Below are 12,591 nucleotides of genomic sequence, written 5' to 3'. Positions count from 1 at the left end.
AAAAAATGTCCTGATCCAGTCTGATGTCTGGAAATAATTCTAAGTTAAAGAAATCTGTGGCTAGTTAGCCTTTACCAGATAAGCCGTTACCGAAGATAAGTAACTAGTTCTTCAGTGCTAAAAGCAGTGTAAAATCATAGATAGAATAAGTGTATGTTCGAGGCATATGAGCTGCAGATTGTACACTTAGCATAGATCGCCATCTGGTGTTGGGCCCGGATGTTTGCAGTTTGTTTTTGTTCTTTGGACAGTCTTTGGAAGTCACGAGTTCGGTGACTCCTCCTTCGGTCCGTACTGCGCATGGGCTTCGGCTCCATCCTCAGATTGTTTTTTTCCGCCATCGGGCTCGGATGTGATACTTCGTGCTCCGGCTTCGAACTTCTACGGTTCCAGCCTCGACGGAAAATTCTCGTTCTTCGAGTTTCTTCATCATATCTTCATCTCTCGAAGCAGCACTTTTCTCCATTCCGTACATCGGCACCGGCCTTCGGGCCCTCCTCGACTCCGGTCCCGGCCGATGGAAAGGACTCCGTTCAAAAAGTGCCCAAAATGTGGGTCTAAATTTCCCCACACCGACCTCCATCAGGTGTGTAACCTTTGCCTCTCTCCAGAACACGAGGCCAGAGACTGCCCCGCCTGTAAGTCTTTTCGATCAAAAAAGACCATCCGGGATCGAAGAGCTCGACGCACCATGGCGCACTCATCGACCGCAGCTCCACCGGACATCTTCGGAGACGACGCTGAAGCTTCGGGGCAACTACACACCGAGCAGGAGGACGACGTCGTCAGCGCTTCCGAGGCCGACGACTCCGACGTGGAGGACATCACACCGGCGCAGCGGGTCGTGTGTACTGTACCCCCTCCCACCCCCGCGCCCAAAACCAAAGAGACTCAGGTTACACCCTCGCCTGCAGGCCTGGGTAAAACCAAGCACACAGCTTCCATCACCCCACCTTCGGGCCCGGTGTCGAAGCCTCAAAAGTCTCACGGCAGCTCGGGCTCGAGCCAGCCGACGCCTGGTGCTGAAAAACACCATCCGGCACCGAAGAAACTGACACCCAGCTCGACTCCGAAGCCACCGGTGCCGAAGCCTGGACTCTCGGTGCCGACCAAACACAAACACAAATCTGTCGGCACCGACGCTCCGGCGCCGAAAACTCCTTCGACGCCGAAAAAACCGGAGGCTCCAAAAAAGCATGGCGCACAGAAACCATCGAAGCCCTCGGCTCCGAAACCATCGGCGCCAGCGGACGATTCGGCGCCACTGAATCTGTTTACACCAGACCCTTTGCAAAAGACTCTATTTAAAGATCCAAAGACTGGGCTATTGACTTTAATTATCAAAAAAAGACGCCTTGACACTCCGGCTCCTCCTCCACCACCCAAGCGGAAGGACTCTGCTACTTCTCCTCTCAGAGTGCCTTCCCCACTAACTCATCCTCCGCCTCCTCCACCTCCTCCACCTCCTCCACCCCCTCCACCCCCTCCCCCCCCTCCCCCTCCCAGGTCTCCGCCACCCTTACCTCATCACTCCCCGACCCCGTCCCCAGGTCCGGATTACGGGGATCCAGATTATGACCCGGCGGACGCCCCAATGAACCCCACTCCACCGGGGACCCCAGACCCATGGGAAGACTACCAAAACCCTGACATACCGGATGTGGCTCAGGACGACCTATACCCATCCAGGCCGTCTCCTCCAGAGGACTCCTTAGGGTTTCACCACTTAGTGCAGAGAGCAGCACACTACCATGGGGTGGAAATGCATAGTGAACCAGTGGAAGACGACTTCCTACTGGATACATTTGACATTCAGGACAAGTCCACATCTATCTTGCCCATGCTTAAAGGTGTCACCAAGCATGCTGCAGAGGTGTTCAAAGATCCTGTCAGGGCCAGGGTATTGAACCCTAGAATAGAAAAAAAGTACAAGGTGGCACCCACAGACCCTGCATACATTAAGGGCCCTGCTCCCTTAGATTCCCTAGTTGTGTCCACAGCTAGAAAGCGGGCTAACTCCCAGTCCTCCGGAGAAGCCCCACCGCCGGATAAAGAATCCAAACTTCTAGACGCGTCTGGCAAACACACCGCCTCCCAAGCTGCAAACATGTGGCGCATTGCAAATACACAAGCGCTACTTGCGCGCTATGACAGAGCACACTACGACGAGCTTGAGGCTCTTATGCAGCACCTCCCCGAAAAACACAAACGCAAAGCTCATGAACTAATACAGGAGGGCAAACTAATTACTAACACCTCCATTAAGTGTGCCCTCGATGCAGCTGACACTGCTTCTAGAGCCATAAATACTAGTGTCCTGCTTCGTCGTCATGCCTGGCTCAGGATCTCAGGGTTCAAGCCTGAAGTCCAGGCGTCCATACTAAATCACCCCTTTGACCAACAAACTCTCTTTGGGCCAAAGGTGGACGAAGCGTTAGAAAAGATGAAAAAGGACACAGACACAGCAAAGTCTATGGGGGCACTACAATCACAGGCCCACTACAATCACAGGCCCCTAAACGCTCCTTTCGACGCTCATCCTTTCGTAGCACAGGCAGAGGCTACTCCACCGATAGCGCCTCTACCTCCTACAAGTCCCCTCCTCAAAATACCTTTTCAAAGGGCTACCAAAGGGGTGGTTACAGAGGCAACAACAATAAGGGCAGGGGCAAAACTAACACCACCCGTTCTGCCACCCCGCCCGCACAATGACTCCCCTTCCCTCCCCCCAGACCATCCCACTCCAGTCGGGGGCAGACTGCAAAACTTTATCCACGCATGGGAGTCCATAACATCGGACAAATGGGTGACCCAAATTATTCGGTCAGGGTACTGTCTCGAGCTAACATCTACCCCACCCAATATCCCACCAAGACACCGTCCAATGTCTCAAGAACATTCCACACTACTCAAACAGGAGGTGCTCTCCCTCCTCCAAAAACACGCTATAGAGCAGGTCCCCGTCAATCAGCAAAATCTAGGGGTCTACTCTCTGTATTTCTTAATACCAAAGAAAGACGGGACCCTGAGGCCCATTCTGGACCTCCGGCCTCTAAATGCCTACATACACTCAGATCATTTCCACATGGTCACCCTACAACAAGTCCTCCCGCTCCTCTGTCAGGGAGACTTTCTCACTACCTTGGATCTGAAAGACGCATACTTTCACATTCCAATACACCCTTCTCACAGGAAGTACCTCAGGTTCGTGGTGGACGGTCAGCATTACCAATTCACGGTTCTCCCCTTCGGGGTCACCACCGCACCACGGGTGTTTACCAAATGCCTAGCGGTAGTAGCAGCACACCTCAGACGTCAACATATTCACGTCTTCCCTTACTTAGACGACTGGCTGATAAAAGCAGCGTCCTACGACCAATGTGTGCGACATACAAACAGCACCATCCAACTGCTCCACCAGCTAGGCTTCACGGTGAACTACCAAAAGTCCCACCTCATACCATCTCACACAAAGCAATATCTCGGGGCCACTATAGACACCTCCAAAGGTATTGCCTATCCAAACTCAGCCAGAATCGCAAGCATACAAGCCTTGCGCAAAACATTCCTTCCTCAACACTCTCTTCCAGCAAGAGTGTTTATGAAGCTCATAGGAATGATGGCGTCTTGCATTTTCATAGTCCCCCATGCAAGACTCCACATGCGTCCACTTCAAGAGTGCCTAGCACGACAGTGGAACCAGGCCCAGGGTCAGCTGATGGATCTGGTGTTGGTGGACGGCCGCACCCATCACTCTCTGCAGTGGTGGAGCACCACAAACCTTTCCAAAGGGTGGCCGTTCCTGGACCCGGTTCCTCAGGTGACTCTAACAGCAGACGCATCGCTCTCCGGCTGGGGAGCGCACCTCTTACACCTCACCATGCAAGGTCTATGGACGCCACAGCAAAAATCGCTCCACATCAACCATCTGGAGCTCTTGGCGATCTTTCTAGCCCTAAAATCTTTTCAAAAACAGATTTCGGGCAAAGCAGTCCTCATTCGCACAGACAACATGACTGCATTGTATTATATCCAAAAACAGGGGGGGACACACTCTCCCCAGCTCTCCCGCTTAGCCCAGAGCATATGGAGATGGGCAATTCCCCAAAACATCTTTCTCCTGGCACAGCACGTTCCAGGCGTACAAAACACCATGGCAGATCTGCTCAGCAGACAAACGCAACAACTACACGAATGGGAACTGCATCCACAAGTTCTTCACCCATTCTTCCAACAGTGGGGGCATCCTCAGATAGACCTCTTCGCCACCCACGAAAACAAAAAATGCCCAAGCTTCGCCGCCAGATACCCACACCCATTGTCCAAAGGCAATGCGATATGGATGAACTGGTCAGGCAGATTTGCATACGCCTTTCCACCTCTCCCACTAATTCCGTTAGTGGTAAGAAAGCTACAACAGCACTCCCTCACACTCATTCTGGTAGCCCCAACATGGGCCAGGCAGCCGTGGTACACCACACTACTACAGCTATCGGTGGTGCCACATCAAAAACTGCACCTGTCCCCATGCCTCCTAACCCAGAACCATGGAGAAATCAGGCACCCGGACCCAGCTCAGCTCAACCTTGCGATCTGGCTCCTGAAATCTTAGAATTTGGATACCTTAACCTTCCCCCTGATTGCATGAACATTATCATGGAAGCCAGACGTCCTACCACTAGAGCATGCTATGCCGCAAAGTGGAAAAGATTTGTAATTTACTGCCGTAACAATACAATCAACCCTTTAGATGCATCCATACAGCACATCATATGCTATCTGCTCCATCTTCACAGGTGTAACCTGGCATATTCATCCATACGCCTACACCTAGCAGCGATTGCTGCTTATCTACAAAACAGACAGCATTTATCACTGTTCAGAGTGCCCGCTATTAAAGCCTTTATGGAAGGCCTTAAACGAGTAATTCCTCCCAGGGCACCATCTTCCCCTGTATGGAATCTAAATGTAGTTCTTACACGGCTAATGGGTCCACCCTTCGAACCAATGCATAAATGTGAGCTACAGTTCCTCACCTGGAAAACAGCTTTCCTCGTAGCTATCACTTCCCTTAGAAGGGTTGGTGAAATACAAGCGTTCACTATACAGGAACCCTTCCTACAAATACATCACAGCAAGGTCATACTTCGTACAAATCCGAAGTTTCTGCCCAAGGTCATTTCCCCCTTCCATCTCAATCAATCGGTGGAATTACCTGTCTTTTTCTCGCAACCTCAATCTGTTGCGGAAAGGGCCTTACACACACTTGATGTTAAGAGGGCTTTACTGTACTACATACAGAGAACGCAACCTTTCAGGAAAACTAAACAATTGTTTGTTTCCTTCTCTCCACCACATAAAGGCAACCCCATCTCTAAATCAGGGATAGCTAGGTGGATTGTAAAGTGCATACAAATTTGCTATCAAAAGGCAAAAAGAACATTATCTGTTCCACCTAAAGCCCACTCTACTAGAAAGTTAGGGGCTTCTATGGCTTTTCTAGGGAACATACCCTTAGATGACATCTGCAAAGCAGCCACATGGTCAACACCGCACACCTTCATGTGCATTCCAAGCAGCAAGCTAGTGTGGGCCAGGCTGTACTAAAGACACTTTTTCAAACCACTGCAACGGATACCGGTGGTCGCCGCTAAGGTTGGGTACTGCTATATAATCTATGCTAAGTGTACAATCTGCAGCTCATATGCCTCGAACGGAATATGCTACTTACCAGTATGCATCTGTTCTTGGCATGTAGAGCTGCAGAGTTGTACACGCCCACCCGCCTCCCCGGCTACCTGTATCCGTTCCAGTCCATCTTATTTAGATACAACACACATGGGTTTCTCACTGTTATTACTACGCTCCATCATTTTCCTGTTGGCGAAAAACAATCTGAGGATGGAGCCGAAGCCCATGCGCAGTACGGACCGAAGGAGGAGTCACCGAACTCGTGACTTCCAAAGACTGTCCAAAGAACAAAAACAAACTGCAAACATCCGGGCCCAACACCAGATGGCGATCTATGCTAAGCGTACAACTCTGCAGCTCTAGATGCCAAGAATAGATGCATACTGGTAAGTAGCATATTCCTTCATGTTACTGTATATTTCTGCATGATTGTCAGAGAAGTGGCTTAGTGGAGCAGGGTTTAAACCAAACTGAATAGGAATCAAAGGGCCAGATGTATGAAGATACCATTTTGCGATTACCTAAGAATTCGCAGAATGGCATGTTTGAAGGTGTGTAGTACACTTTTTACGATTCCTAGGGGGTCGCAAATGACCTACCTCAAGAATATTAATGAGGTAGGTTGCAATTTGCTACCCCCTAGGAATCACAAAAATCACACGGATGGTGGCCTGCTGAGATCAGCAGACCACCATATCTGTGATTGCTTTTAAATAAAGCAATCTTTTTTTTTGTAAAGGGGACGGTTTTCCTTAAAGGAAAACAAGATGCTTTACAAAAAGAAAAGGGAAAAGTTTTCTTTTCATTTTTTAAGGGCAGGCAGTAGTCTGTGGAACCACTGCCTTCTCTTAAAAAATGATTTTACGAACATTGACAAAGCCTTTGTGAATGGGTTACCACCTACTTGAAGTAGGTGGTAAAATGCAAATGTTTTGTGACCTCATTTACGGTCACAAAACATTCATACATACCGATGCGATACGGTATTAGGAAGGGACGCCCTAAACACGCCCCTTCCTAATACCGTATCAAAACCTATTTTACGATTCGGTAACAGGTTACCAAATCGCTAAATTGGGTTTGCTACATCGGAAAAGTATTTTTTGCGTTCACAAACAGGCAGATTCTGCTAATCTGCTAGTTTGCGAACATCTGCCCCAAAGTGCCATGCTCTTAACTATTTGAAGATGTGAAATTGTAAACATCCGCATAGAGGTGAAATAATTGCTCATAGCTTCTTTACAACAGTTATATGTTGTAAGGCTGAGACCCCTGGCACTGAAGTAGCCTGGCACCCTGTCACTCTCTGTGAAAGAATAATCAAGTGAGTGCAGAGCATTATAAATGTAATTCTTTTACCAGTAATTGGAGGCCTTTCCCATTGAAGGTTCTTTGGAGAGTAAATCGCACTGCATTCTCCTTTCTTTTCTTCTTGTTATGACAATAACAAACAAGGAATTTCCAGAGGCACCTAAGGAGCATTGCAGTAAAAATCCTTACAGGTCCAAGCTTATGGGTTTCTGACCCTCGGCTGTCTTTTCAGAAAGTGTTTTCCCTCAGCTGGTTGGACAATAGTGCCGTCTACTTTGCATTCACCTTGCCACCTGCCCAAAAAAGTGATACTCTCTCTAATATTAAGATCCCCAGGAGGGATTGGAAGGGGGTATCAGTAGAATCCGTTGCTATTTCTCTTGGAAGCAAGCTCTTCATTGTCCAGGAGGATGTGGACAAAGGGGCGGAGGACCTCTCAGCCTGGCTGTGTGCAGCAGCTGATAAGGTAGCACTTATACGGTAAGTCAATGCCAGGAGAAAACTGCCCACGGCCCCCTGGTTTACAGAAAGACTAAGGCTTCTCAGAATGGCTTGAAGTCACCAAGAACATGCCTGGAGAAAACAATTATGAGATGCAGGAAAGATCCGCATATAAGATTGCGATCAGACACTATAAATTAGCTCTCAGAGAAGAAAAAGGCATCTACTGCACTAACATAATTGAGACAACTAACTCTTCTAAAGAACTCTTTACAATCATTCAGCAGCTATCCACACCTCCAGCTTTGTCAGAAATGTTAGGCTTATTTAAGTTATGTAACCAGCTAGCAGAGTTTTTTTCAACTTAAAATCTCAAATATTTATAGTTAGAAGTCTCTAAAACAGAAGCCGATGATACGCTGTCTTCAAGTTTAGAGCTGCTGCCAGACTCCTTAAAATCTATAGGTGTCAAGGAAAATTCATTGACTTACACTGGAGTTTGTTGAACTACACCTTCTCAAACCAAATCAGGTTCTCCCCAGGAGCTATGTGCACCAAAAAGTTTTCAAATGGTGACTGATGGGGTAGCTCAACCGTTATCTGCATTGATGAACAAAGCCATCATCTCAGGGTGCTACCCTCGGCTCTGGAAGGAAGCAATAGTAATGCCACTTCTCAAGAATCCCAATCTTGACCCCGATGGCCTTAAGAACTATTGTCCTATTTCTCTGCTCCCTGTCCCAACCAAGGACTTGGAGAAACATATTAACAGCCACTTGATGGCTGAAGTGGAGGAACAGAGTCTGTTAGACGTTTCAAAGTTCGGGTTCCTGAAAAATCATGGAACTGAAAAAGCGGTGTTATCTGCTATGTTACAGTATCAGATGCTTAGTGGATGCAGGGCAGGCAGCGGTGCTGATCCTGTTGGATAAGTGCACCGCTTTTGATACCATCTCCCCATCCCTGCCGATCGAAAACTTACTGGAACTGGGTATCACAGATAGGGCACTGAAACTGCTGTCCCCATTACTTGAGGATAGATCTGAAAGGGTGTATGTGAATCAGTTGCAATCTGACCCTTTCTCCCTGCCATGTGGGGTGCCGCAGGACTCACATTTGAGCCCCATGCTATTTAATTTTAGCTTCTCCCTACTGGCCAGGCTTATACACGCTTTTGGGCTACAATCAGAGAGGTATGCTGATGACACCGAGATAATTGTGTCGATTTCTAAAGACATGGATGCCACCGCAGCCAACTTTATCAGCTGTATGATAACAACAGTAGCTGGGTGGATGAAAAAAATTCTCTAAAGCTTAATGGTGAGAAGACGGAGGTAATGTTCTTCTGAACACAAGCCTCTATGTGGAACAATAATTGGTTGCCGGATATTCTGGGTATCTTACCAGCTCAAACAGACATAACCAAGAATCTTGGGGCAGTGAGCTTTCCCTGCACCGGCAGGTCAAGCGCACCACAACAACCTGTTTCTGGATCATTAGAATGTTGAAGACAATCTTTCCATTCATCCCCCTTCCGGCACAGAAACAAGTAGCCTTAGCGTTGGTCTCCTCTAGGATTGACTATTGTAATGTGCTGTACCTAGAGACCAACAATAACACTCAGGCCAAACTGCAACTAGTGCAGACACTCAGGCCAAACTGCAACTAGTGCAGAATGTGCTGGCAAGGCTCGCCTGGATAATCCGAAACGACAGTCTGTGTCCAGGTACTACATTGCCTGCACTGGTTCCCAATAAAAAAGCACATAATGTTCAAGTTACCCTGCATTGTACATCATGTTAGCCTGGAGGGAGAGGGAATGTAGGCTATGTTTCATTGTTATATGCCTGGGAGAAATCTTTGTTCATCTCATTACAACTTGGTTACTATACCGAGAGTTGGAAAGAAAAGATGGGGAGGGAGAGCTTCGTGGTTGCGGCTGCAAAGCTCTGACTTGTATTAAAATGCACTCTCCCTTTAGGGAAACCTTAAAGACCTGGCTCTTTACCCTGTTGGGAGAGACAGTCTTTCTTGCCTTCCTGTCAAACCAGCTTCTTTTCCCAGTGGTCACCGACACTACAGCGCCTTGACTCTTATGGGCATTTGTTGCGCTTTATAAATTCTGCTCATATCATAAGACTCCTGAAGGGGCGATATAATGACCTACACCTGCAGTGATGTAGTAGTGCGCAGACAGGACTGCAAGTGTGGTTTAAATGCTGTGGTGTGACCAGCAGTTGCTTGTAGTCTCCCAAGGGTTTACTCTTTTCTTCTCTCTTTGAAATATGTATTTCTGTTGGCTCGCATTAGCGGAACCCGGACGTTCTTAGTCTCGTTCCAAGGTACACAATCTGTGTTTTCGGTCTTGTGCTTTCCATATGCTTGGTTGGTAAAACTGGTATATTGGTAGAGGAGCGCAATCATTACATCCAGATTTTATTTTAGCCAGTTTTAGTTACGCACCTCTAAATTCTATGAGAGCATGATGTCAGCTAAATGGGTAACCAAGAGATGTCAGTCTTTTGAGTAGCACTTCTGTGTCATCGCATATTAATAAAACAGATATTGAAACAATGGCGAAAACCACCAGTTCACTCTCACACACCCACTTCCATTGAAAGGGGACATGTGACAGATGTGAGCATTGGTTTATTGGTTAACATCTCATCTGGTGAGAATCCAAATGCTTCTCTTTCTCTATAATTGTATTAGGTGTATCGATGTAAATTCTGTGTTGGACAGAAATTGAAGAGAAGGCATTTAAATTTTTGAGAAGAGGGGGTTCACATCAGCTTTTCAATTTGTGATAAACGTGGCCTGATGTAAAATGGGCAGTTATAATGTGTAATTAATGTTGTAATGCCGCCTCTCAGTATTTCTGAAACTATGAAGCAACAATTCTGAAATACCTTAGACTTAAATGTGTGCGTCTGTGTATACAAAGTTGCCTGGTATGCTAATCTTAAGTAGAAGGACTCAAAATGAAATATAAAACTTATTTGGATTTTATTATTTGTAGTAAATCTAGAACCATCCCTTAAAATGTATATTTGTCATTCTCCTCTGGTTTTAGGTGAGAATATGTGCAGATGCTTAGTTTAATTATTCCTCTATGTTCCCTGTGAAGACTATAACTATTTAAACCATTAGGTATTCTGTATGCTATACTTTTTCTATAAACACATGTTCAATATTTTTTAACAGAGTCTGTATTTCAAGCTGCGATCAATGATTCCCTGCTGCCTCTGTCATGTCAATTTTACAGTGGCTCTTCCGGAGGATGAATCAATTCAGGTAATACAATAATCTATGGTTTCACTATTGGGGACAGCTGTTTCTTTTCAGTCGTATTCTTGAAAGTACATTTTAGTTCGGTGGGTAGATGTGTTTGTTTTAGAATAGCTCTGTTTTGGGTTTTATTACAATATAAACACAAAACCCATGTGGCAAATTACTGTTACAGCCATTTGCAGTGTTGCAGTGACTCACAAGCAAGTAAAGTACTGGCCAAGGCATTTCATAATCTGAACCTTGAAAGACTCCGTTAACCCAAGCCAGGTGGCCGTATTAGGCTCTGCCACATCTTATTATTTAGCTGTATAGTTCCCCCATTATCCATTACATGGTTATTTTTAGATTCATTTGGCATCTCTGTGTGATGTAAAATAGTGAAACACTCCTGAGACATTTTTTAAGCAAATAACCATTCTGTTGTATGCAGTAGGATATACAAAACAAGTAAGAGAGAAAAGGGAATTGTCATAAAAATGGAGGGAAATACTCCTAGTCCCCTTGAGATACTTTAAACAAACAAAAGAAGAAGTACATCCGGGAGACGGATCGAAATCTCCAAATTGCTGGGAAAGGTGCACAAGGCAGGAAAAATGTTCTTTTCTTTAGAAGACCCCTCACTCACCAACCTGGTTGGTGACATGCTTCATCATCGGGGTCCCACCCGGATAGCCGAGTGCCATCCGGGTGTGCTTCGACACCTGATTACAGTGGAGCAGGTAGTTTTTTGGTGCAAGTGGGTGAATAGTGGATAAAAAATAGGCCAGATATCACTCACTATGAAGATTTATTCCGGAGCGACTGGCCAATCTTAAAAACATTGAGTAGATACATTGCTTCGTTAGATTGACCAATGGTATCTAAAAGTGGAAAATAGTGCTAATAAGTGCAAAAACAACGGTCTACATGTTTCAACCTGTGTTATGGTATTGTTAGGTTTTTGTCAGGACCAAATGACGTGACCCGGGCAGTGTACACACACTAAGGTGTTACCTACCCTTGATCACTGTGACCTAACCATCTTCTCACGGTCAGGTGTTCTGTCATCCAATTTGAAGACCGGAAGAATCTGTAAAAAACAAACACATTATTACAAGCAAACGCAATAAAACGTATGTAATACAGTGTTTGATGTAAAAGTGCTCCTTTTATTCCCAGATGTGTGCGTCGCGTACAAACACAACTGAAGGACTACCCCTGAATTGCAGTGGTAGAGGTATGTGGGTAATTCAGTAACCGATTCAGTTGCTGAAAGCAATGATTATGACCCATTCATAATCGTCAAGTACAATGGGCGTAAATACGCCATTGCATGCAAATGCATTTAAGATAATCCACAGGGTATCATTTGTGCCTGTGAAAGAATCATACAGACCCACTCTCTTCAGTCATTCATAGTGGGTGTCTCCGCTCTCAAACATAATCATGAGGGCATACGTTACAAAGCATGCATGCTCGTTATCTCAGCGTTAAAATGTGGTACAGGTTGACATGAAAGGGGAGAAAAGGGCACTTACTACTAGACGCGTAATAGCGTGCCTCATGGGAGTCGGGGTCGTGGTGCTGGCTCAGAACCCGATCTGGAGGAAATAGGTATATTCTTCCTGTCTTCAAATTGGATGACAGGACACCTGACCGTGAGTAGATGGTTAGGTCACAGTGATCAAGGGTAGGGTACACCTTGGCGTGTGTACACCGCCCGGGTCACGTCATTTGGTCCTGACGAAAACCTAACAGTACCATAACACAGGTTGAAACATGTAGACCGTTGTTTTTGCACTTATTAGCTCTATTTCCCACTTTTAGATACCATTGGTCAATCTAACCAAGCAAGGTATCTACTCAATGTTTTTAAGA

General features: G+C 46.3%; 1 protein-coding gene across 11 annotated transcripts in view; it reads left to right on the top strand.

Moving 5' to 3' along the window:
- C2CD5 (C2 calcium dependent domain containing 5) overlaps positions 1-12,591 on the top strand; it is an 875,314-nt gene that overhangs the window by 610,392 nt on the left and 252,331 nt on the right. For all 11 annotated transcript variants that reach the window (XM_085652749.1, XM_085652748.1, XM_085652746.1 and 8 more), the window contains one exon: positions 10,648-10,737. In XM_085652749.1, the coding sequence (XP_085508875.1) occupies positions 10,648-10,737 (90 nt within the window). The remainder of the gene's footprint in view (positions 1-10,647; positions 10,738-12,591) is intronic.

This window comes from Triturus cristatus, chromosome 4_1 (assembly GCF_964204655.1).
Source record: "Triturus cristatus chromosome 4_1, aTriCri1.1, whole genome shotgun sequence".
Taxonomy (NCBI): domain Eukaryota; kingdom Metazoa; phylum Chordata; class Amphibia; order Caudata; family Salamandridae; genus Triturus; species Triturus cristatus.
Note: the sequence above shows the minus strand (reverse complement) of the source record. Positions and strands in the feature narration are given on the sequence as shown.